The following is a 26746-nucleotide window of genomic DNA, read 5'->3' as shown; positions in this document are numbered from 1 at the left end:
TTAATAAGTGTCTTTGTAAGTTCACTTCCTTCTGTAATACATGAGCCATGGAAAACTTGATTAATTTTAGATTCCTTAGAGTGAACATCATCTTTTGGAAGACGAGAATACATCACATCTAACATCTTATAGTAGCCCATCTTCTTGGTGATTTGAGTATCAAAGGCAGATTCATTCAGCTAAGAAAAAGTAACAAACGATTATCTTTGGTCTTATCAAACATGAAAAATATTTTATTGAACATATCAAATTTAATACTCAATGCCCTTTACATAGAAAATAATTTTAAAAAAGATGTTAAATCACTTCAATAAGAGACAAACCAGGATCTAAAATGTGTATATAAGTGTTGATGTATTACATTGAGTGTGGGCGGAAATAATGCATGACGTCCAACAGTGAGCTTAGGGTATGAGTATACGACTTTTGCAGAAAATCTCATTGAAGGCATGATAACAGCAGGTGAAAATGCAGTGTACTAAAAAACAAAATTTTCAATGATACTGAAGTCTACATTAACAATGTCCCATTTGGATATTTACAATGTTTCCCAAGGGGATTATTTTAGGGGCTGAATGATGCTCCCCACCCCCTAAAATAGATATCCACATCCTAATCCCTAGAACCTGTGAATATAACCTCATAAGGCAAAAAAAGGACTTTGCAGATGTGATTAAGGATCCTGACTTGGGGAGGTCATTTTGGATTGATCATGTGGGCCCTAAATGAAACCACATGTAACCTATATTATAAGAAGGACGCAGTGGGAGATTAGATAGACAGGAAAAGGCAATGTGACAACAGAGGCAGAAACTGGAGTGATGCAGCCACCAGAAGCTCGAAGAGGCAAGGAATGGATATTCAGTGTTGCTGGGGCAAGCGTGACCCTGGCAACACCTTGATTTCAGCTCACTGAAACTGATTTTGGACTTCTGGCCTCCAAAACTGTGAGAGAATAAATTTCTGTTGTTCTAAGCCAAGAAGCTTATGGTAACTTATTACAGCAGATTCAAGAAACCAATACACATTTTGGTTCCAAGAGTTGGGGGCTACTGTAACGAAGTCCAAAAATATGAAGGTGGCTTTGGAATTAGATGATGGGTAGAGGCTGAAAGAATTCTGCCACACATGACAGAAAAAGCCTAGAATGCCTACCAGAGACTGTTGGTAGAAATATCAACACTAAAGGCATTGCTGTTGAGGGGGCGGCCCGGTGGCGCGGGGGTTAAGCGCGCACCTTCCGCTTCTCGGTGGCCCAGGGTTCGCCATTTCAGATCCCGGGTGCGGACTTGGCACACCATGCTGTGGTGGGCGTCCCACATATAAAGTAGAGGAAGATGGGCATGGGTGTTAGCTCAGGGCTGGTCTTCCTCAGCAAAAAGAGGAGGAATGCCAGCAGTTAGCTCAGGGCTGATCTTCCTCAAAAAAAAAAAAAAAAAATTGTTAAGGATAATTAAATCCACACACACAAAAAGGCATTGGTATTGAGAGCTCAGAAGAAAGTGAAGAGCATGAGAGGGAAAGCCAATATTGTCTTAGAGAATATGCCAATCATCATAAACATATTTTTAGTAGAAATATGGACGCTAAAGCAGTTGCTGGTGAAGTCTGAGAAGGAAATAAGGAACACATGTTTGGAAACTAGAGGAAAGGGAATCCTTGTTATACAGCAGTAGGAAACTTAGCAGACAAGCCTTCTGTAGTTGTGGAGAAAGCAAAACTTGTAAGCTATGCACTTAAATATTTAGCTGAGAAGATTTCCAAACGAATTTGCTGAACATACTGCCTGGTTTCTTCTTTGCTGCTTATAATAAAGTCTGAAGTTCAAAAGATAAAATGAGGTAATAATTGGGAATAAGAATTTGATGATTTGGGAAATTCTCAGTCTCTCCAGATTGTAAAAGGTACTAACATCAGGAGATTCACTGTTAGGAAGTGTGCTCTGGAGAGAAGACCAAGGTTGCGGCTGGACAATCTCTGACTAGTGCTGAAGAAATTAAGCATGTGACTCATGGATGCCCTCAACCATTTCAACAGAATCCAGCAATAGAGATAGAATTATCCAGCAAAGATCTGTGGAGCACCCTGTTATCTAACGGAGTAAGTCTCCAAGACATATGTAGGAAAGCCATAAGGTTTTTGAGAAACACCACCAGCTTGAACTTCCAGCTTCCAAAACTTTGAGAGAATAAATTACTGTTGTTCTAAGCCACGTCTGTGGTAATTTGTTATAGCAGCCCCAGTAAGCTAATGCAGATCCCATGTAACCACAGGTTGCTATCAAAATGTAGAGGTAATGCTCCTTGGGCAAGACAGAATACTTTACTGAACACACAGCAGTTTCTAATGACACTGATCAAGGAGATTTATCAATTCTGATTAATACTTAATTTAACAATAGATGTATGATACCTTTATAAATCTGGACTTCAACACATTAATGGCTTCCACCACAATTTTGCTAAAAAATTCCCTCAAAGCATTCAAGCTACAGTGCCACAACAGAGTGAGCAGAGAACGGTCTACAAATGCTTGGCGAGTGATATTTGAAAGCAGGTCATCCCTCCTGAACATTCTATATACACTTTCCAGAAGGCCTAATTGTGTGATACATGAACTCCTAAAAAAAAAAAGAAAATTATATAAACATTCATAGTTTCAACAAATATTTATGAGTGCCTACTACATAACAAGCAAAGTAAATACCAATGATTACAAACTAGAAAAATAACATTAAAGATTTTATATATATAAAAATCATGAAATACAAAGATCATTTGCATATGAACCATATTATTTACTCATTCCCAGAAATCTTCATGCCAAATTTAGGCATTAAAATGAAGATTTTTTTTCATTTACTTTCAAATCTGGTCTTGTTTAGAGAACATCTGGAAGGCTTTGGAAGAGTCTCAGGCTTAAAGATGATCACATTTCCAGCATTTGAAACTCATGAATTATGATTTAAAAATTCTCGTCTCTTCCTAGTAATGATCTACCATTCCTATTTCCTACAAAGAAATACATTCATCTGGCTCTTTATTTTCTTTTTCTTTTTTTTTTTTTGAGGAAGATTAGCCCTGAGCTAACTGCTGCCAATCCTCCTCTTTTTGCTGAGGAAGGCTGGCCCTGAGCTAACATCCATGCCCATCTTCTTCTACTTTATATGTGGGACTCCTACCACAGCATGGCTTGCTAAGCAGTGCCATGTCTACACCCAGGATCCAAACTGGCGAACCCGAACCGCCGAAGTGGAATGTGCGCACTTAACTGCTGCGCCAGTAGGCCGGTCCCTGGCCCTTTATCTTCTCATCTGGGAAATAAGATATTTATCACCTATAGGGTTTTGTCTATAAATGTATAAATTAAGAATACAGGTTTAGGGGCCGGCCCAGCGGTGCAGCGGATAAGTGCGCACGTTCTGCTTTGGCGACCCGGGGTTCGCCGGTTCGGATCCTAGGTGCGGACATAGCACCGCTTGGCAAGCCATGCCGTGGCAGGCGTCCCACATATAAAGTAGAGGAAGATGGGCACAGACGTTAGCTCAGAGCCAGTCTTCCTCAGCAAAAAGAGGAGGATTGGCAGCAGATGTTAGCTCACGGTTAGTCTTCCTCAAAAGAAAAGAATACAGGGTTAGTTTCCTCACCTATGAAAATAAGAGGATAGGCCTATGTGACCATTAAAAACCCTTTCAACTTCTAAAATCTCGATGCTCTGAACCAGGGTAAAAATATTAGATGCAGAATGTAATTCAGTCATAAAATTTTAAGGTTTCAGGACACTACTAGATGCTACATGGGCTTTTTATGTACTCATTTGGGCACTGTCCTAGACTTAAATTCTCTTGAGGAGCTCCCTGCTATTGAGCATAGTAGGGATACACAGCCCTAAAACATTCAGCTCTTATATAGAAAGATAAAAGAAGGAAGAGAATAGCAGAAGAGCAAACATCTGATTTTAAAAATGGGCCAACAGATGGTTTACCAAAAAATAAATGCAAATGAGAATTAAATATCTGAATCTATGTTCTATTTCACTCATAACAAAAGAAATACAAATTAAAGCAACACTCAGAGATCCTTTTTCACCTATAAAGTTAGAAAAACTCCAAATGTTTGATAATATATTCTATTGGCAAGACTGTGATGGAACAGACTCTCTCATAATATAGCCCCAAAAGAAGGGATGTGGTGATTGTAGGAACATTACAAATGCATTTACCTTTTGGCTTACATTTAGGAATCCACTCCAAAGATACAGCGGCACAATACAAGAGGATATAAACACAGCGCTATTCACTGTGGCATTATTTTTAGCAAAAGATTGAACCCAAAAGTCCATCACTAGGTAGTTACTTCAAAATATTATACTTCCACACAATGAATAATTATATAGTTGTTTAAAAAAAAAGGAATGAGGAAGGTCTCTGTGGAATGATCTGCAGAAGATATGAAGCAGAGAAAAAGGAAGGTGAAGAGGCAGAAGAGAAATAAAAGAGGGGACAGAGACAGAAGCAGGATCCTTAAATATGTCATTATATGCTGATGACTTTCGAATCATGTAAATACCTTACATATTCAAAAAGAAAGTTGTCAAACAAAAAGATACTCTCTAAAATTTGAAGATTAAGTAAAACAAGCATACCTAGTTGGTATAATAACCACATATTGAAAAAAACTTTTATCAAGTGATTTTAGAACATAAAATTTGACTATATCTCCTCAGAGAGTATATTCTAAGTAAATTATAACTAAAATGAAAAATTTAAACTTTATCCAGTTGCCACTATTCTAATACTGGTATGGTTATTTTTGAAAATATTTTATGTATACTGTAGGATAAAGCAATTAAATAATGATGGAATGTTATTGAAAACAATGTAAAGGAAAAAAGAATAGGAAATAAAAAGAATAAAAGAAGTTAAATAATAACCCCACAATGTTAAAATTAAGAGGGAAATATTATGTTTTTTCTTTTCCTTTAAAAAAAACTACCCATTCCTTAGTTATGTCAACTGAAAAGGTATAACGGCAATGCAACCCCTAAGCAGCAATAAGTTCACCTAGGACCCAGACTGTGGTCTCTAAACATCATTCTCCATTTTAAAAGAACGAGGGCTCTCTGAAAAAATGGCTGATTTCAAGTCAAGATGAGCCTGAGATGATTTGTTGGGCCAGGAAGCAATAAAAGATATCAAAGATTAATGAAGTCATGTTAAAGTACATAAGAGCCAGCTTGCAGAGACTCCCACTGGCCACAGATGGGACAATGTGAACATCAAAAAGAATGATGACTGTAACTAACAAACATTTTTGTTGCATTTTTAAAAGTTCTAAAAATGAAAACAATTTCCAAAAAAATTTAATTTTCACAGAGACAACTGTAGCTTTACACTAAGTTTTAAAATTGGGATGTGAAATCCTCCAACTTTTTTTCTCTTTTTCAAAATTGTTTTGGCTCTTAAGGGTGTTTTGTATTTCCATATAAATATTAGAAACTGCTTGTCAATTTCTGCACACACAAAAAAAGGCTTGCTGGAATTTTGACAGCGATTGCCTTAAATCTATATATCAATTTGAACAGAACTGCAAGTTAACAATACTAACAATACTTCCAATTCATGAACAGAGAATGAGTCTCCATTTATTTAAATCTTTAATTTTTTAATTTCCTTCAGCAATGGGTTGTTATTTGCAGTGTACAATTCTTGCACTTCTTTTGTTAAATATATTCATAAGTATTTTATTCTTTTTGATGCTATTATGAATTGAATTATATTCTTAATTATAGTTTCAAATGTTCTCCGCTCATATAAATACAATAGATTTTTGAATATTGATTCTATATCCTACAAATTTTATATAATTGTTTATTAGCTCTAATAGTTTTTTATAGATCATTAGGCTTTTCTACATCATGCCAGCTGTGAATAAAGACAGTTTTACTTCTTTCTTTCCAATTTGGTTGCCTTTGATTTCTTTCTGTTGCCTGACTGCACTGGCTAGAACCACCAGTACTATGTTGAATGGAAAAGGGCAGACATCTTTGTCCTGTTCCCAAATTTAGGAGGAAAGCAGTCAGTCTTTCACTGTTAAATATTTTGTTGGCTGTTTGTTTTTAGCAGATGACCTTCTGTCAGTTTTATCACAAACGGGTGTTAGATTTTTGTCAAAAATTTACCTGCATCTACTGAAATGATAATGTGACTTTTGTCCTTTATCCTATTAACATGGTGTATGACATTAACTGATTTCTGGATGTTAAACCAGCCTTGGATTCCTACGACAAATCCCAATCAATTATAGTGTATAATATTTTTTATATGTTGTTGGATTTAGTTTGTTAATATATGTTTGAAGATTTTTGTATTTATATTCAGGAGGGATATTGCTCTATAATTTTCTTGTGATGTTTCTGTCTGGCTTTGGTATCAGGGTATTACTGGCCTCACAGAATGAGTTGGGAAGTGTTCTTTCCTCTTCTATTTCCTGAGGAGTTGATGATGTGTTGGTATTATTTCTTCTTTAAATATTTGATAAAAAATCACCAGTGAAACTATGTGGTCTGGGCTTTCTTTTGTGGGAAGATTTTAAATTATAAATTCGATTTATTTACTTGTTAAAGGCATACTCAAATTTTATGTTTCTTCTTGAGTCATTTTCGGTAATTTGTGACTTTCTAGGAATTTGTCCATTTAGTTAAATTGCTGAATTTGTTGGCATAATGTTGTTTACAGTATTAGGGGATATTGTTAGGAAATAATCCCTATATTAGGGAATAATCTTTGTAATTTCTGAGAGGTCATTGGTAATGTCTCCTTTTTCACTCCTAATTTTCATGAAATATACTTTCTCTTTTATTCCTGGCTTGTCTAGCTAACCGTTTGTCAATTTCATTTACCTTTTCAAAGAACCAATTTTTCGTCTCACTGATTTTTCTCCATCATTTTTCTGATTTCTATTACATTAATTTTCACTCTAATCTTTATTATTCCCTTCCTTCTGCTTGCCGTCAGTTTAGTTTTCTTTTTCTAGATTTTAAGGTGAACGTACATTGATTTAGGATCTTTCTTATTTTCTAATATGGGCATTAAAAGATACAAATTTCCCTCTAAGCACTGCTTTAGCTGCATCTCATACATATGGATATGCTTTATTCTTATTTTACTCAGATTAAAATACTATCTTATTTCCCTCATAATTTCTTCTTTGATCCAAGGGTTACTTAGAGTGTTGTTTAATTACTTAATTACTCAGAAATATTTTTGGATTCCTCAAATTTCCTTCTGTTGTTGATTTCTAATTTAACTTTATTGTGGTCAGAGAACACACAGTGAGATTTCAATCCTTTTAAATTTATTTAGACTTGTTTTATGGCCTAGCCTATGGTCTATCCTGAAGAATGCATCATATGTGCTCAAAAAGAATGTCTATTCTCCTGTTGTTGTGTGAAATGTTCTACAGATGGTTAATTATGATATTTTTAAAAATGCAAATAAAAAGGAATGAACTTCTGATTCATGTTATATCATGGATGAACCTCAAAAACGTGCTAAACAAAGAAGCCCAACATAAGAGATCACATATTATATGACTCCATTTTTATGAAATGTCCAGAAAAGGCAAATTTATAAAGACCAAAAGTAGATTAGTGGTGGCCTGGGAATGATCATGTAGGATCTCATTGGGAGGATGAAATCATTTTATGGTGATGGCTGTACCCCTTGGTAAAGTTACTAAAAATCACGGAATTATATATTTAAAATAGGTGAATTTTATGATATGTAAAATAACTCCATAAGAAAAGTTAACATATTTACATATTCAATATAAATAAACGCAAAAAAAAAAATCCTCACTGACCACAATTAAAAGTAGCCATGTCATCAAGCCCTTATTTTAAAAATTAATAATCAAATTTGATGCATCTTTTCCATGGTATTTTATCAAAATACCAAAACTGTATTTTAGGTAACCAAACAGCCCTAGTGATGAGGGCAAGTTTTCATTACAGTATAATTCTAGCTAGTAAATTTAGAATAAAAGAATTTAAAAATGACCATTTGCAACTCCTGATGAAATAACTGATTTGTGGCAACAATCATGAATGGATGTTAAAACCGTTAAGAAAAGGCTACAAAAAGACATGGCTGATAACCTTAGCATCAGCAGAATTGGAACCACCAGACACCATGCACCCTAAATGCCATGAACATGAAGTCTGGAGCTTCCACTATCAAGGAATCTTGCCAAAACTTGAACCTGGATCTAACTGAGCTTTTAGACTTCACTTTCCATTTATAGGAAACAGCAGCTGGAGTAACAAGATAAATGAAAAGAACAGGAAAACATCAGATAAATCCACAATGTAAGATATTCCCCAAGTGTCCAGGTTTCTTCAACAACAAAAGAAAAATTAATAAAGGGAGGGACTGTTCTAGATGAAGACAGACTTAAGAGAGACAATGGTGAAATGCCATGTAAGGATCTTGTTTGCATCAGAATTAAAATAATCCATCAATCTAGAGCATTTAAGACTACTGCAGAAATCTGAATATGGAATTAGTGATACTTTTCTTCAGTTGATCATGGTACTAAAGCTACTCGAGAAAATAGCCTATTTTAGAGATAATGGTGTCAGGAATTTGCTTCAAATTAAAATAACAGCAGCAGAAGAGAAAAAGCTAAAAGGGGTAATGAAGCTGTTAAATGTTGATGCTTGTTCAGTCTGGAGGCTCACTTAAAGTCTTACCTTTAGATTTGAGTATATTTGAAACTTTCACAATAGAAGTCTTTTTTTTCTCAAAGAAAAACAAAAATACAAAGTAAAATTTAGTTGTAAGAGTTGAGTGCAATTGCCATTCAACTTTTTTTGGAAAAGAAGATAATTTCCCACAGAAATAAAATTTATATGGTTCCTGGGATCCCAGACTAGAAAAGGATGACTTACTTTCTGGCAATCTTTTTGAAAGTAGACTGAAATAATTCTTCCATAACATGTTGCTGTTCACGACAAAGAATTTCTGTCATCAACTGCAACAACATAGGGCTTTCAGATAATTCCAATGCATCTAGAAACTAGAAAAAAAAATATAATAACAATAATGATAATAGTAATTTTGTTGTTTTTCTGTTTGTTTGTTTTTACCAGTTCTAATTAAAAATAGAGAGAAAACTATAAAAGAATTTCATAGAGAATTAACAAATGCTAATATTTTTGCAGATACAATGAATGCCTGGCATAAATATTTGAGTTTTGATTCTTTTAAGGTTTTGCAAATATATTTTCCCTCTTACACCTTTTAGGATCTTCTCTTTACCCCCAAGTCCTGCAATTTCACACTGATATGCTTTCACTGAGGTCTTTTCCTTCACCATTCCCGGCACTCTGTGGGCCTTCGTACTCTGGAGATATGTATCTTTTCCAGACCACTTCGTTGTATGGCAGAGGTCCTAGACTGCTCATCTAATGTTCTCATCTTTACTCTCCCGTTTTCCACCTCAACGTCTGTTTGTTCCACTTTCTAGAAGATATTCTCAATTTTATCTTCTGTTCTGTGAAGTCTTTTTTTAAATTTTGCTTTTATATATTTAATTTCCAAGAGCCCTTATTTGTTCTCTTTCATGGACACAGCACCTTCTCTCATCTCTGAAGCTACTCTGCAGTTTCTTTGACGTGTTCTTATCTCCCTTTGTTGACTCAGTCCCATCTGAGTTCCACTTTCCAGTTGGTTTACATCTTTCTTAAGCTAGAAGCTTTCTTCAAATGTTCAGCGAATGTTTGCACTTAATTTTACATTAATGCATTTACATTAAGAGAAAGCACTAAAGATGCACTTAGAATCTTTGTGGATGTTAACACCCCTAGGGGACAGATTGTTGGGGAACAGGATACTTAGATGCACCAACATGACAGTGTCACCCCATTGATTACTTGCTAATTGCAGAAGAAACATACCATTCAACAGAGAGATGTGCAGTCACCACCTTAACCAGACTTGAGGTCACTAACAATGGGACAGTGACACTATTTGCTCCTACTATGCTATTGTTGCCAAAAAGATGAGCATAAGTCTCATGACCAAGCTTTAAACCTAACTTCCAGTACAGAGGAAATACAGAGGATGCAGGAGAAGTTAAAGAACATCTCAAGGAAACAATCAGACAAATAGGGGACTACATCCAAGAGAAGTACTCTGGTTTCTTCCAAAAGCTCAATGTCATAGAAAAATAAAAGGGATATAGGGGTGAACTAGTTCTAGATTAAAACTAGAGACGTGGCAATTCAATGCAATCATTAATTTGATCCTGATTTGAAAAAAACAAGCTAAACATGGGGATCTTTGGAGAAATGTACTGTGGACTACATAACACATGGTATTAAAGGAGTGTTAATTTTCTTAGGTATGACAACAGTATTGTGCCTATTCTTAGGACATGTATGCTGAAGTATTTACAGGTAAAGTATCATGAGTCCAAAACTAAGTTGCAAATGTTTCAGCCAAAACACACACACACATACATACATATGTAGATAAAGAAAATAAAACCAAATGTTAACTATTGAATGTAGGAGATGGTCATATGGATGTTTGTTTTACTATTCTTTCAGCTTTCTGTATGCTTGGAAAAAATAATTTAAAAAGGATGGGGAGGAGAGAATCTGTGTGGATGGGTGGTATTTGTAAACTGGCCTTTCCATGTGGCTGCTTGGCTTTCTTATAGGATGGTGACTGGATCCCACAAACAAGAGACTCAGGAAAGAGAAAGCCAGGAGGAAGCTGTAAGACTTTTATGTCTAGTCTTGGAAGTCATGTAGCATCACTTTCACTGCATCCTTTTTGTTATGAGTGAATCTTTAAGGCCAATCTATACCCAACAGGAGGGAAATCAGACTTTGTCTATCAATGGAAAAGTCACAGTGTAAGAAGGACGTGTGGGACAGGGTATATCAGTACAGCCATCTTTGGAAAATATCATCTGCCACACATACACCATCTGTTTATCTTTACTCTAGCATTTATTACAGTGTATTTTAATCATCTGTTTCTTTCTGTTTCTGTTTACTTCCTTGCTTTACCAGAACCTCCCTGAAAACAAAGACAATGTCTTCATTATTTTTGAGTATTCAGACATTAGCCAGGGCTGAGTCCATCACAAGTATGGTAGATGACTACCCATCTTTTAATGGTCACTCTCTTATTTTTTATTTAGTGGTTGAACCCCTGAGTTTTAGCTGATTATACTGTTGCCCAAAGCAAGAACATTCATAGCCTTGCTTGCAGATGTATGTGGCAAATAGGATGTCAGCATAATTGATTTGTACAGTTCTGGATTAAGCCTTTACAGGGAAGGGATATGTTCCCTACTTCCCTTTCCTCCCTCTTGTTGGCTGGAAAGGAACAAGACGGCAGGAGCTGAAGCAGACAGACTGGACAAGACAGAAGCTATGTACAGAAGATGACAGAGAAAAAGGGAAAAGGAGAGAAGGTCCCTGTTGACTATGGAGCTACCCTAGGTCGCCAATCTAGAATCGTACAGAGGAGACAAATAATCTGTCACCTTGTTTAAGCCAATGGAATTTTAGAGACCTTCAGCAGTACATTAAATAATATAGGTGATAATGACCAAATCTTTCTCAAATAACCACTACTTAATTAAATTTTAGTAAGTGAACTATATTGGTAATATTCTATTTCTTCTCTCTTTTGGGAATTATTCTTCAAAACTCATACGTTATGCATAAAAATATTTTTATGCATAAAGTATTTCACAATTTAAAAATAGGCAAAAAATGAATTACAAAGGATTCAGATATACATCTGCCTCCACAGCAACCGGCTTTCAAAATGAATTAAACTGATTCTTAAAGTTAGAACACTTCTCTGACTCTAAATATTTCACTTCTTCTCATCAAGAAATACAACAGAAAAACACCTAATGTTTTGATTTTACTTGGTACTACTAAAAACTAACCTTCTTCATGCAGTCCACATAATTACTGTACTGCAGAGTTCCTGGGGGAAATTCTTCAGATTTCATAGGAAAATTAGAAACGATGAGGTTTTCAAGAACAACCTTAAGGTCCTCAAGGCTGCCTCCAGTAAGACTGGTGAAGAATGGAAGAAGAATTATAGCTTGGCCCTGTGGAGCGATGCAGACATATGAAATTGTACTAGTTGTAGCTTATGAATCTTACAGAATCAATTACATTACTGCTTTCTAAAGACCTTGGAGACAAAGCACTGTGTGGATTCAATGAGAACACCTTCTGGATTACATCAAAAACCAACCTGAATGCAATTCTATACCTCAGCTTCTACTCTAGAGGTCAGTGGGCCAACTCAGGGCGATGTACATGTACATAAATAGGACACTCTGTGATGATTCTGTATGTGATTTCTCCTTCTGTAAACAAAGATTCTAGTAGAAATATACTGGATAAGTTTTGTGTGGAAAGAACATCTTGAATAACCTATGGGGTAATTTACAAATATTCCTTGAAGAACTCGCCCAGAACTTCACACTGAGCTTAAAAGGAACTAGGTGTTGTTTCCTATCTCCTTTGTTTGGCAGGTGAGTTCCAAGACTCCCTCATATTGAGAAATGAGAAATTTGAATAATCACATACAGCACAAAATTCCATAGAAATATTCTCATGATCTAGAAAAAAGACAGCTTTCATTAAAGCCACATTTTATTAGAGTATAAAATCTAATTATTATAGGACTTTAAAATGACAATATTTATTCAGTTCTTGAACCTAAAAATTACCAAGATATTTGTATTATTTACTAATAGAAAAATGAGTAATAGATTAGATTGTGTCATTCTTTAATACAGCGATTCTCAAAAAAGCTAATTTAAATCATATATATGCAAAGATAAGTGTTACTTCTTCTAAGTATAGTAATCCCATTGCAGTTATAGTTATCTTTCGGAGAGACATACTAAAGTACGTACAGATCAGATAACACGATGCCAGGGGTTTCCTTCAAGGTGATGGGTGGGAGTGACTGCATAGTTGGAACAAACATGCCCACAGACAGATGGCTATTGAGTCTGCGTGATAGGTACACAGGGGTTTATTGTGCTAGTCCCTCTGATTTTGAGTATGTTTGAAATTTTCCATAATAAAAAGTAGAAAATATCACAAATATGCAAAAATATAAACTGGGAAAGTAACGGAGAATGTAATCTGAAAAAAAAACCTTTTTTAATCACTTGCCTTTAAATGCAGATCCAACTTTGAATCAGCAAGTAGACTAACATATGTTGTAAAGACTTCAGGGAACATGCAGTGATTTGTATTAAAACAAACAGATGAATCAATCTAAAAGAGAAGAAATAAAAACGATACATTTCTATACTATGCCTCTAATTTCCTTTAACATATTTTTCAAATTTTTAAATTTCAGAAATGACCTATAAATTTGTTCTTGGCCTTCAACAATATTTCAACAATTCTTGTTCTGAAATATTTTTAAACTATCTGATAAGACAAGCATAAAGGCACACTAAAAAGACAAAGTATAAGAAATGATAATGAGTATAAATGATCACAATGTAAAATCATGGAAAAAGTGTAAAATTTAAAGTAATCAGCAATTACTCAGTTAAAATATCGTTTTTTTATCAAACCAATGTTTTTTTCAGGAAACCTCCATCAAATTTTTAAAGATCCAAGTTACAGAGTCCAAAATAACAAACACAATTGCATTTTTAATATCTCTCAAAATACCTGCAAAATTTTTGCCAACAAGGTAAGCACTGCCATTTTACTTTCAGGAGCAGAATCTTTGGCCCACCATGAATCACACTTCTTCCAGTTTTGCAGAATTATAGTTGCAAGTTTCAGTCCTTGGTGTTTCTCACTGGTTCGATCCCTGAAGCTCTGATCTAACATACCATTCAAAACATTGCTCACCTGAAGCAATTGGGTGGTGATTAAAGAAAAACTCTTAATATCAAGACTGACAAATATCTAACAGAATTTACTTTCATTTCATATGCTATTCTTAAAAACGGAAGATGCTGTTTCTATAAGAGTTGTTTACTTCACAACTCCTCAAACTTGAGAACAGCCCTTTAAACGTACAAATTTTCCCATAAAAGTATGAGATGTCTCATTTATGAAATCACGCTCAACCTGCTATTTCTTGTTTTCTTAGTTGGGAGCATTCTTGATAGCAGAAACAACTAACTCTCTTCTGTCACCATCACCACCATATGCCCATGTGCACATGTAGACATACACACATTCACACACCCACACATCTGCACAAAGGCATACACATACATGCTTGTGTGCACAAATGTCCTGTCCCACCACATTTCCAACAGAGATATCCTAATTTTGGTGAGATTTATACCCAATGTTCCTATCATTATGACAATGTAAACATTTTTCACAGATGATCCAAGTCATATGCTACCCATACTTTTCCTTTCTTGCATAACATTTTGATCTCACTAAAGTTAATACTCATCTGCTTTCTTTGCTGTTTCCAATGTGCCTATCATTATTTGTCATCAAAAGTTCCCAAATTAATTAAATCTCCTCAAGACATCTAAAACATCAGGAAGTCTATCAGCTCCATCTCTCATAAGCTCCATCTCTGATAACTCCTGCTCTGGAATGGCAGTGACTGCTGCCCGCTGGGTCTCATTTCAGCACCTTCTGGGAGACTCGTCCACTTCTCTGTGTTCGGGCTGACTTCCCAGATCCAACATCTTCCTCTTTCTTGGCTGACTGCCTTATTTCGGTAAAGTATTTACTCCAGTAGCTTCCTGACGAGAAGTGCACGTGAGATAGATTCCTTTGAGATCTGGCATGTCTAAAATATATGCATTCAACTCTCACACATAATTGATAATCTGGCTAGAGTCAGAACTCTAGCTTGGAAATCTTTCCTGAATTGTGAAGAAAATTTGGCTCACACTCTTCCACCATTTACAATGCTGTTGCAAAGACAAACATCATCCAATTTCTAGATCCTTTTAAATGTAATCAGCTTTTCTCCTGTAGAAATTTTTCAGGATCTTTTCTCATGGTGAATCCCCAGGGTTCTGAATTTTCAAGAAATTTGCTCCATGGGGAGCTGTTTTCATATACTGTGCTGGTCACTCAACAGCCTTTTTCCATCTGGAAACTCAAGGCCTTCATTTCTGAGAGATTCTCTTGAGGTGTATTATCCATGAAGGCCTCTCCTTGGGCCTATCTTCCCTCTGCCGTGGAGGCCCTGGTGCTGCACCTTGTAGATGGATCCCAAGTTCCTCCTCTTTTCTCTGCCATTTTCTAGTTTGTCTTTTTACTCTCTTCTCTGTGAGAGTTTCTGAATTTTATCTTTCAACCTATTTATTTCATTTTTAATTTCTGATGCCTATGCTTAATTCCCAAGGATGCTTTTTTGTTCTCTGATATTCTTTTTCAGTAGCAATTCTTATTTCAGTATCTTCTCTCATCTCTCTGAAGTTTCTTGTTTTTTCTTTTTACATTTCCATCTCACTGGACAGTCTCTGCTTCAAGTGGTTTTGACCCTGTCAGAGGCCCTTTCTGCGGGTGCTTCGTGCTCCTTGGTTGTTGGTACATAAGGAGGAACTGAGTCAAAGCACTGTACAGTGGGCAGGGCTCACTGGCATTGAGGATCACTGTAAGCTGATCTGACTGGGCAGTGATGACAGCATCTTTATTTTCTCTTAGGCTTGTCAAAATATCCTGATACCCTGCCTGGGAATACATACCTGGCTGACTGTATTCTGGGAGTCAAATTAGGGGAAAGTGGCTAAAAGTCTCAAAGTTCATAATTTAGGGACACTTTCACTTAACTTCCCTGTATTTAGGAAAGTATCCTCACACCACAGAAATACAAAGGATCACAAGAGACTATTATGAACAATTATATACCAACAAGTTCGACAACTTAGAAGAAATGGATAGATTCCTAGAAACACACAACTTACCAACACTGAACCATGAAGAAATAGATAATCTGAACAGATCAATTACTAGTAAAGAGATTGAATCAGTAACAAACAAACAAAAGTCCAGGACTAGATGGCTTCACACGTGAATTCTACAAAATATTGAAAGAAGAACTAATATGAATTCTTCTGAAATTCTTCCAAAATTTAGAAGAGGAGGGAATACTTTCAAAATCACTTTATGAGATCAGCATTACCCTGATAACAAAACCAGACAAGGAAAACTACAAGAAAATAAAATTGCACAGGAATATCCCTGATGAATATAGATGCAAAAATCCTCAACTAAATATTAGCAAACCAAATTCAACAATACATTAAAAGGATCATACACCATGATCAAGTAGGGTTAATTGCAGGGATGCAAGGATGGTTCAACACACGCAAATCACTCAATGTGATAAACCACATTGAGTAAAATATCTAGGAATAAATTTAACAAAGGAGGTCAAAAGACCTTTACACTGAAAACTGTACAACATTAGTAAAAGAAATGAAGACACAACTAAACGAAAAGATATTCCATGTTCATGGAATACAAGCATTAATAACGTTAAAATGTCCAGGGGCTGGGCCTGTGGGTCAGTGGTTAAGGTCATGTGCTCTGCTTCAGTGGCCCAGGATTTTGCTGGTTCGGATATCTGGGTGCGGACATGGCACCGCTCAACAGGTCATGCTGAGGCGGTGTCTCACATGACACAACTGAAGGACTTACAACTAGAATACTATGTACTGGGGGGCTGCTTTGAGGAGAAAGAAAGAAAAAAAAAAGATTGGTAACACATGTTAGCTCAGGTGCCAGTCTTTAAAATAACAAAATAATGTCCAGACTACTCAAAGCAATCTAAAGATTCAATGCAACCCCACCAAAATTCCAACGGCTTTTTTCACAGAAATAGAACAAACAAATCCTAAAATTTGTATGGTATCACAAAAGACCCCAAATAGCCAAAGTAATCTTCAGAAAGAAGAACAAAGCTGGAGACATCACACTCTCTGAAGTTAAAGGTTAAAGAAAATACTGGGGTGGAGAAGGCCTTTCTAAGTATGACATGAAAGACAAAAACAATTAAAAAAAAGAAGATTGGTAAATTTCACAATAAAAAATTAAGTACTTCTGTATGGAATAAACATTCCAACAGATTGAAAGAAAAAGGGCCAGTGGGAAAAAGTACTTTCTGCATACATGACAGACGGCTACTATTCTTTTTTTTTAAATTATTTTTTATTGAGTTAATGATAGGTTACAATCTTGTGAAATTTCAGTTGTACATTATTGTCTGTCAGTCGTATTGTAGGTACACCTCTTCACCCTTTGGGCCCACCCCACATCCCACGTTTCCCCTGGTAGCCACTAATTTGTTCTCTTTGTCCACATGTTTAAATTCCTCACATGAGTGGTGCCATACAGAGATTGTCCTCTATTTGGCTTACTTCACTTAACATAATTCCCTCAAGGTCCATCAATGTTGTTGCAAATGGGACGATTTTGTTCTTTTTTATGGCTGAGTAGTATTCCATTGTATATATACACCATGTCTTCTTTATCCAATCATCAGTTGATGGGCACTTAGGTTGCTTCCACGTGTTGGCTATTGTAGATAATGCTGCAATGAACATTGGGGTGCATGAGACTTTTGGAATTGCTGACTTCAAGGTCTTTGGATAGACACCCAGTACTGGGATAGCTGGATTGTATGGTAGTTCTACTTTGAATTTTTTGAGGAATCTCCATACCATTTTCCATAGAGGCTGCACCAGTTTGCACTGCCACCTGCAGTGTATGAGAGTTCCTTTTTCTCCACAAACTCTCCAACATTTGTTGCTATTTTGTCATTCTAATGGGTGTAAGGTTATATCTTAGTGTAGTTTTGATTTGCATTTCCCTGATGATCAGCAATGATGAACATCTTTTCATGTGCCTATTGGCCATCCATATATCTTCTTTGGAGAAATGCCTGTTCATGTCTGCTGCCAATTTTTTGATCAGGTTGTTTGATTTTTTTGTTGTTGAGTTGTGTGAGTTCTTTATATATTATGGAGATTAACTCTGCCAGATATATGCCTCGCAAATATTTTTTCCCAATTAGTGGGTTGTTTTTCTGTTTCAATCCTGTTTTAGCTTGCCTTGAAGAAGCTCTTGAGTCTGAAGAAGTCCCATTTGTTTGTTCTTTCTATTGTTTCCCTTGTCTGAGAAGACATGGTGTCTGAAAAGATCCTTTTAATACTGATGTCAAAGAGTGTACTGCCTATATTTTCTTCTAGAAGCCTTATGGTTTCAGGTCTTACCTTTAGGTCTTTGATCCATTTTGAGTTTATTTTGGTGAATGGTGAAAAAGAATGGTCAATTTTCTTTCCTTTACATGTGGCTCTCTGGTTTTCCCAACACCATTTGTTGAAAAGACTTTCTTTTCTCCATTGTATGCACTCAGCTCCTTCGTCGAAGATTAGCTGTCCATAGAAGTGTGGCTTCATTTCTGGGCTTTCGATACTGTTCCATTGATCTGTTTGCCTGTTTTTGTACCAGTAGCATGCTGTTTTGATTATTGTAGTTTGTAGTATGTTTTGAAGTCAGGGACTGTGCTGACTCCAGCTGTGTTCTTTTTTCTCAGGATTGCTTTAGCGATTCGAGGTCTTTTGTTGCCCCATATGAATTTTAGGATTCTCTGTTCTATTTTTGTAAAGAATGTCATTGGGGTTCTGATTGGGATGGTGATGAATCTGTAGATTGCTTTAGGTAGAATAGACATTTTAACTACGTTTCTTCTTCCAATCCATGTACATGGAATGTCTTTCCAACTCTTTATGTCGTCATCGATTTCTTTCAGAAAAGCCTTGTGATTTTCGTTGTATAAGCCTTTCACTTCCTTACTTAAATTCACCCCGAGGTATTTTATTCTTTCTTGCGATTGTGAATGGTACTGTGATCTTGAGTTATTTTTGGGTTAGTTTGTTATTAGAGTATAGAAATGCTACTGATTTATGTAAATAGATTTCATCCCTGCAACTTTGCTGTAGTTGTTGATTACTTCTAAAAGTTTTCCAATGGATTCTTTAGGGTCTTCTATACATAAGATCATGTCGTCTGCAAACAGCGAGAGTTTTGCTTCTTACCTCCCTATTTGGATTCCTTTTATTCCTTTTCCTTGCCTAATTGCTCTGGCCAAAACCTCCAGTACTATGTTAAAGAAGAGTGGTGAGAGAGGGCATCCTTGTCTTGTTCCTGTTTTCAGGGGGATGGCACTCGGTTCTGCCCATTGAGTGTGATGTTGGCTGTGGGTTTCTCATATATGGCCTTTATTGTGTTGAGGTAGTTCCCTTCTATCCCCATTTTGTTCAGAGTTTTCATCATAAATGGCTGTTGGATCTTGTCAAATGCTTTCTCTGCATCTATTGAGATGATCATGTGATTTTTATTCCTCATGTTGTTGATGTGGTTTATCATGCTGATTGACTGACTGATTTGCAGATGTTGAACGATCCATGTGTCCTGGTATGAATCCCACTTGATCATGATGAATGATACTTTTGATGAATTGCTGAATTCGGGTTGCCAAAATTTTGTTGAGAATTGTTGCATCTATGTTCATCAGTGATATTGGCCTTTAGAACTCCTTTTTTGTGCTGTCCTTGTCAGGCTTTGGTATCGGTGTGATGTTGGCCTCGTAGAATGTGTTAGAAAGTGTTCCATCCTCCCTAATTTTTTGGAATAGCTTGAGAAGGATAGGTATTAAATCCTGTGTGAAAGTTTGGTAGAATGTCCCAGGAAAGCCATCTGGTCCTGGGGTTTTATTCTTTGGGATGCTTTTGATTGCTCTTTCAATCTCTTTCCTTGTGATTGGTCTGTTCAAATTGTCTGCTTCTTCTTGACTAAGCTTTGGGAGATTGCAGGAGTCCAAGAATTTATCCGTTTCCTCTAGGTTATCCATTTTGTTGGCATACAGTTTTTTGTAGTATTCTCTTATAATCCGTTGTATTTCTGTGGAGTCTGTTGTTATTTCTCCTCTTCCATTTCTGATTTTATTTAATTGAGCTTTCTCTTTTTTTCTTTGTAAGTCTGGCTAGGGGTTTGTCAATTTTATCTATCTTCTCAAAGAAACAGCTCTTTGTCTCATTGACCCTTTCTATTGCCGTTTTTGTTTCAATAGCATTTACTTCTGCTCTGATTTTTATTATTTCTCTCCGGCTGACTTTGGGCTTTGTTTGTTCTTCTTTCTCTCATTCAGTTAGGTGTAGTTTAAGATTGCTTATTTGGGATTTTTCTTCTTTGTTAAGGTGTGCCTGTATTGCGATGAATTTTCCTCTTAACACAGTTTTTGCTATATCCCATATGAGTTGGTATGCCATGTTATCGTTTTCATTTGCCTCCAGGTATTTTTTGATTTCTTCTTTAATTTCTTTAATGATCCATTGCTTGTTCAATAGCATATTGTTTAGTGTCCACATCCTTGTGCCTTTCTCAACTTTTTTCTTGTAATTAATTTCTAGCTTTATAGCATTATGATCAGAGAAGATGCTTGTTATTGTTTCAAGTTTTTTAAATTTATAGAGGATTGCTTTGTTTCCCAACATATGGTCTATCCGTGAGAATGTTCCATGCGCACTTGAGAAGAATGTGTATTCTGCTGTTTTCGGATGGAGTGTTCTATATATGTCTATTAAGCCCAAGCGGTTTAGCTTTTCGTTTAGCTCCACTGTTTGTTGATTTTCTGATTGGATGATCTGTCCATTGATGTGAGTGGGGTGTTGAGGTCCCCTACTATTATTGTGTTATTTTTGATATCTTCTTTTAGGTTTGTTAATAGGTGCTTTATGAACTTTGGTGCTTCTGTGTTGTGTGCATAGATATTTATAAGCATTATTTCTTCTTGATCAAGTGTCCCTTTGATCATTACGCATTGGTCCCCTATGTCTCTCTTTACTTGCTTTATCTTGAAGTCTGTTTTGTCTGATATGAGTATTGTGACACCTACTTTCTTTTGTTTGCTATTAGCTTGGAGTATTGTCTTCCACCCCTTCATTCTGAGCCTGTTTGCCCTTGGAGCTGAGGTGTATTTCTGGAGGCAACAAATTGTTGGATCTTGTTTTTAATACATTTTGCCACTGTGTGTCTTTTTATTGGAGAGTTCAATCTGTTTACATTGAGGGTGAGTACTGATGCATGAGGGCTTAATGCTGTCATTCCATTGCTCATTTTCTGGTTTTCCTGTGTTTCGTTTCTTGTCCTGTGTGTTTTAGCCTACCCATTGACTTCCGCAATTTCTTATGCTGGGTTTCTTAGATTTTTCCTTATTTATGTTTTGTGCGTCTGTTCTGTTTTTTAGTGTAGTGGCTACCCTGAAGTTTGTATTCAGAATTTCGCATAGAACATAGTCCATTTTCTGGTGGTCTCTTACTTCCTTAGCCTTGACTGTTTCAGTCCCTTTCCTCCTTCCCTCCTAAATTATTATTTTCATCTCTTATTCCAACTTGTGTTGTCAGTTTGTGGTTAGAGTGATAAGATTGTCTTTGCTTTGTTGATTTACTTCCCTTTATCCTAATGCTACAGTTGAATAGTTGCTATCCTATTCTGATTCTATCTATTTGTCTCCCTACACTGTGTTTTGTGACCCCTTTCTCACTTTTTTTCTGTTTTCAGATATGAGAGCCGTCTTGAGGATTTCTTGTAGTGGAGGTCTTGTGACTATGAAGTCCCTTATCTTTGTCTGGAAAAGATTTAATTTCTCCCTCATAACTGAAGGATATTTTTGCTGGATAGAGTATTCTTGGCTGAAGACTTTAACCCTTTAAAGTTTTGAATATGTCACTCCAATCGCTCACAGCTTCTAAGGTTTGTGTAGAGAAATTAGCTGAAAGTCTGATAGTGGTTCCTTTGTAGGTTATTTTTGTCTGCCCTGCTTCCCCGAGTATTCTTTCTTTGTCATTCATTTTTGCCATTTTTACTACTATATGCCTTGCAGTAGGTCTTTCTGCATTGACAAATCTAGGAGATCTGAAAGCTTCCTCCACACACATTTCTCTCTCAGTCCCCAGATTTGGGAAGTTCTCTGGTATTATTTCGTTGAGCACACTTTCTGCACCATTTTCCTTTTCCATGCTCTCAGGAATTCCGACTATTCTTAAGTTGCATTTTCTCATTGAGTCAGCTATTTCTCAGAGATTTTCTTCAGTTTTTTTAATTCTTAGTTCTCTTTCTTCCTCTGTCTGGAGCCATTCAGCCTGTCTAACTTTGATTATGCTAATTTTCTCCTCTATGGTGTCTACACGGGCATTCAGGGAATCTGTATTCTGTTTTATCTGATCCATTGTATTTTTCATCTCTAGTAAAATTTCTGATTGATTCTTCTTCATAGTTTCAATCTCTTTTGTGAATTAACTCCAGAACTTGTTGACTTGTTTCTCTATATTTCCCTTTCCCTCACTGAGTATTTTGATGACAGCTATTTTGAACTCATTTTCACTTAGTTTACCTATTTCCAAGTCCTCAGGACATACTTCCGTGTTTTTATTGTTTTCCTTTTGGACAGGAGCTTTTATAAATTGCTGGATGGTAGAGGAGCGGTTTTTGCACTTGATGCTATTATTCGGTTGCAGTTACAGCCTGTCGCCACTAGATGGGGGTCGAGAGCTGCGTGTTCTGAGCTCTCCGCCTTCAGCTGCAATGGCAGCACACAGCGCGGGCTGGGTGAGAAGGAGGGGCACTTTCTCTTGCCTGCCGACCTGGACTCGGATCAGTTCTCGCTCTCTGGTCTCCTGGGGCCCTGGCTTGCTGGGGTTCCCCCATGTGAAAGCTTTCCCCCATTAGAGAGTTTCCACTGCACGGGTGGTGGGAGTCCTGGATGATCCCCAGACACACGGCCCCTCCCCTGCTCCTTCCCTCACCTGTGGCAGCAATCCCAGTCTCTAGGGGAGGGAACGAAGTTCTCTCTTACCCTGGTTCCAGCTCCTCCAAGGGCGGCTCCAGCCTCTCCGCCCTCCATCGTTTGGCTGCTGTGGGTCTCTGACAATTTCTCTTAGGGTTTTTTTTTTTTTTTTGGTTGGAAAGCAGCTGCTCTTTTTGGTTGTAATTTGGAGGGGAGAGAGTCCCAGGTGAGCTCATGCCGCTATGTTGCTGACGTCACTCCCAGAGGTCTACTATTCTTAATATACAAAAACCTCTTACAAATTACTAAGAATGGACACCCCAACAGAAAAATTCTCACTAGTGGAATAATAAAATGCTTTTGTTATGGTGCTAAGTATTTCAAACTTTACTACGTTGCTTAAAGAAATACTTGTGTTATATACTGAATGTGATTCCAATCTTCACTAAATGTCTTTCCTTAAAAAAAAAAAAAAAAGAATGCTACCCTTACATTCAAGTATGCCTAGGGTCCACCAGTGCAGAGACAGTTCTCCTTTCTGGAGAATGAGTCGCCTCCAGTCTCCTCAAGTTGGGAAGGATCAGTCCCCTGATAACATGATGAGGCCAGGTGACCTGGCAGGGAATGGCTAATCTTCAACTAATCTTCAATCTCTCTGCAGTCTCTCCTTCACACCCTGCTCTCTGTACTCCAAAAGCCTGGGGTCTCCATTGTCTGACCCCTTTCTGAGTTCTGTAGCACAAACTGGCTGCCCATCTCCCCATTGCTATGTCACATCACAGCTTTCCTGGACTCTGAAGTCTATCACCCCTTGTCCTTTTGCTTTCCAGTTTCCAAAATGTTGTCACTCTTCTCTTTTCTCCTTAATCTGTGTTCTTTAAGATTGTTTCTTTTTTTTTTTTTAACCCTGTTTCTGTCATTTTAGAGGGATCTGAGGGGGAAAGGGAGGTGAATGCATATGGTTTTTATCTATCACCTTTACCAGAAGATTGAATAGTTTAAAAAGCTCAAAATGCTATATTTCCTGAGTGTCATAGGTCTACTACAATTCTATTTCTAACTTTAAAAAACACAAATTCATAGTGCAATCTACCATAAAATATTTCCCTAAAGTAGACAACAAGCACTGTTTGGAATAAAAGCTTAACTCAGTAGGAAATTATGCGCTGTCTCTTAAAATGGTCATTCCAACAGTTAACAGTTTCTAATTGTCTATAGACCAGGATAATTTTGAAAAGTTTTTAAGTTTAGCAAACCAAAGTCAACTATGTATTAAATATATTCATGTCCAAAGTTTCAATGTGAGGGGGCAAAGTGGGCTACAGCAGGAACATGCTCTCAGTATGAAGACATGAAAGAACCATGACCACAGAAAGGACCACCAGAATGCACAGGATCAGCTCAAAGCTGGTGGAAAAGCAAAGGCAGGCAAAGGCCTCAGGACAGGTTATGAACTCCAATGCCAAGTCTTGGCAAAAGTCAATATTCTACACAGCTGTGCCTCATATTAGGCCTAGAGATTTTGGGGGAGTGAGGGATTGGGGGAAAAAAAACAATGTTTCAACACCCATTAACATTATTAACTATTCATAAAGGCTGTGTTTTGTTTCCTTTGGTTTTGTTTTTAAACACTGGCAAGAGCTTTAAATATTCCAGGAAGAGATCTTTTTTGTTTTAATGATCTATTTCAGGAATATAGCAATCCTTTAATGAGCACTATATAAGAAAATATTTACTGAAAGGAAAATTTCAATACCATTTTGGGATTATCCACAGATGATTTCATGAGCTCCAATACAGCAAGATCTAGATTTTTCAACAATTCAGTGTTGATCGTTTCTGAGAACAAGCTATAAAAATACTCTCCATGAGAGAAGCTGACGATGTTTTTCTGGGACCCTCCTCTGGATGGCATAGACAACACTGTCGTGTCCAGGAGAAGACTCACAAGGTGCTCACACTGTGAAGAAGAAAGAAGTGTGATGACAGGAGTAGAAGTCTTATGTGTTACAGAAAGACTCCTGGGATAGCTGTGAACCTGGAAAGTGGACAATCACAGAGTAAGGTCTAAAGGTGCCTGATATCTGAAAGCCTGGTTCAAGCCTGGGTCCCAGTTTAAATTGTAAACATTTCAATTAGCCTCCATTTTCTAGGTTTCATTTTGGGAAAGAAATCTTCCCTAACTCACGTTTCTCCCAAATTTCCAGAAAATCATCCTCTTGTTGCTTTGAGAGGGGAGTCTAATAAGGGTGAGTATTTTTAGACAATTTAAATATGTAATCTTCTTTCATTAAGTGGACAAACAGGTAAAGAAGAACTTTCTGCTACACGAGAAGAGAAGGTGGGTGAAACGGACTGAACACACAGGACCGGCTGGCCGCTCTCAGCTAGCAGAGACTGCTTGAGGCCAGCACTACACAGTTCAAAAAGCCATGAAGATACTGTTTCGTGGTGCCTCTGGATTTCTCCTCCACAGATCAGCCACTGGAAGAATCAGGAAAGACAGAGGGAGAAGATACCACTGTGTCAACACAGTCCAGCTTTTTATTCACAAAATGTTCTCTGCCTAAAGTCCTTTTGGAAACAAAGTGGGATAGACAAAAATCTCAATTTAAGAAGACTGCTGTTCTATTTATTTTATTAAAAAAAAAAAACTTTTAGAGAAAAAGTCAGCTCATATCAATCAATTATAGTACTTGTGCAGCGAAGAACTTACCCCACTAAATTCCTGTTTTTAGAGACACACTGCAAATGAGTTATATATTTACATCATTAAGACAGCATAAAATATAACTGTTTTTCCTACCAGTCCTCCAAAAGCAAAGGCCAACTCCAGAAGTCCACTGGCCAATCGCTTACAATTGGGATCTAGTGAAGGAAGGCACTGTTGTTCATCTCCAGGTGCAATGCTTTTATAAACCAAGGAAAGAAGTTTTGTGCCAATAGAATGATGCTGATCTGCAGACTAAAATAAAGTCAACACTGAATTATCCAGCAATAACATATTTTATAGGAAAATACAATTTGACACCTTTCATTAATTAAAACATCCAGGTTAGCTAACACAACTGCCTTCCAATTGACAGGAAAATTTTCATTCCACTTTGCTTTCTATGCTATATTTTTCATTTATGTTGCCTAGCTACAAAGGCACAGCAGCAGTTAGCCCTTAAAGTTCTTCAGAAGACTGCTGGAAATATTCAAATGCCTTTTATTTTCATTTTATATTTATAAAAATATTTATAAATTTTTATATTTACTTTCATATTTATATTCTACATGTCTGGAGAAAGTATTTCTATAATTCCCGTTTCAAGCCTGGTCTGTACATAAAGGATGTCTAACAAAGAATATAAATAAAATAGACTGGCATAATAAAGCTAAGAGAAACATAAAAATAAATTGGCTATGGTTACCTGAGATGGTATTATAACACACAAAAACCCCGCTCTATGAAGTTGTTTACAAGCTGACACGACAGAAGCCAGCCTGGCCCTGTCCACGCAAGCATCAGGGCAATACAAGTCAACTGCACAGAGCTCTTCAATGCTGGCCATGCGAGAAAAACAAAAAGAAAACCAGATGAGAACTGATCTTGTTAAATTATCAGGACACACTGAAAACATGTGTGTGTTCTGTTATAAATGTATTTACTAACTACCTGGCACTCAATTTCATTACATAGCCTTAGAAAGCAAACACAGGCTAACACCAAACAATGGTCCCACGCCCTTATGCGGCCGTGGAAACGAGGGCTGCTCACCCAAAGGCCTAGGGGAGCCATATGCTAACCAGAAAATTTTCAAACAGTTGATGAGAATCTCTGCACCAAACACCCCACTAATTAGATCCTTTATTGAAGAAATGGCTACAGCAGCCATGCAAGCAGCTGCCAGAGCA

At 36.9% G+C, this 26746-nt stretch overlaps 1 protein-coding gene across 4 annotated transcripts in view; it reads right to left on the bottom strand.

The window, feature by feature from the left end:
* Positions 1–26746, bottom strand: part of PRKDC (protein kinase, DNA-activated, catalytic subunit) — a 202058-nt gene that overhangs the window by 86659 nt on the left and 88653 nt on the right. For all 4 annotated transcript variants that reach the window (XR_011421174.1, XM_070221373.1, XM_070221374.1 and 1 more), the window contains 9 exon segments: positions 26263–26395; positions 25653–25811; positions 24603–24806; positions 13741–13926; positions 13228–13332; positions 11976–12143; positions 8950–9077; positions 2413–2620; positions 1–179 (listed from right to left, as the gene is read on the bottom strand). Coding sequence is in view for 3 of the 4 variants with exons in the window: in XM_070221373.1 (XP_070077474.1) it covers positions 1–179; positions 2413–2620; positions 8950–9077; positions 11976–12143; positions 13228–13332; positions 13741–13926; positions 24603–24806; positions 25653–25811; positions 26263–26395 (1470 nt within the window). In the remaining variant the exon portion in view is untranslated.

This window comes from Equus caballus, chromosome 9, assembly GCF_041296265.1.
Source record: "Equus caballus isolate H_3958 breed thoroughbred chromosome 9, TB-T2T, whole genome shotgun sequence".
NCBI lineage: Eukaryota > Metazoa > Chordata > Mammalia > Perissodactyla > Equidae > Equus > Equus caballus.
This window is presented reverse-complemented; position numbering and strand designations above follow the sequence as displayed.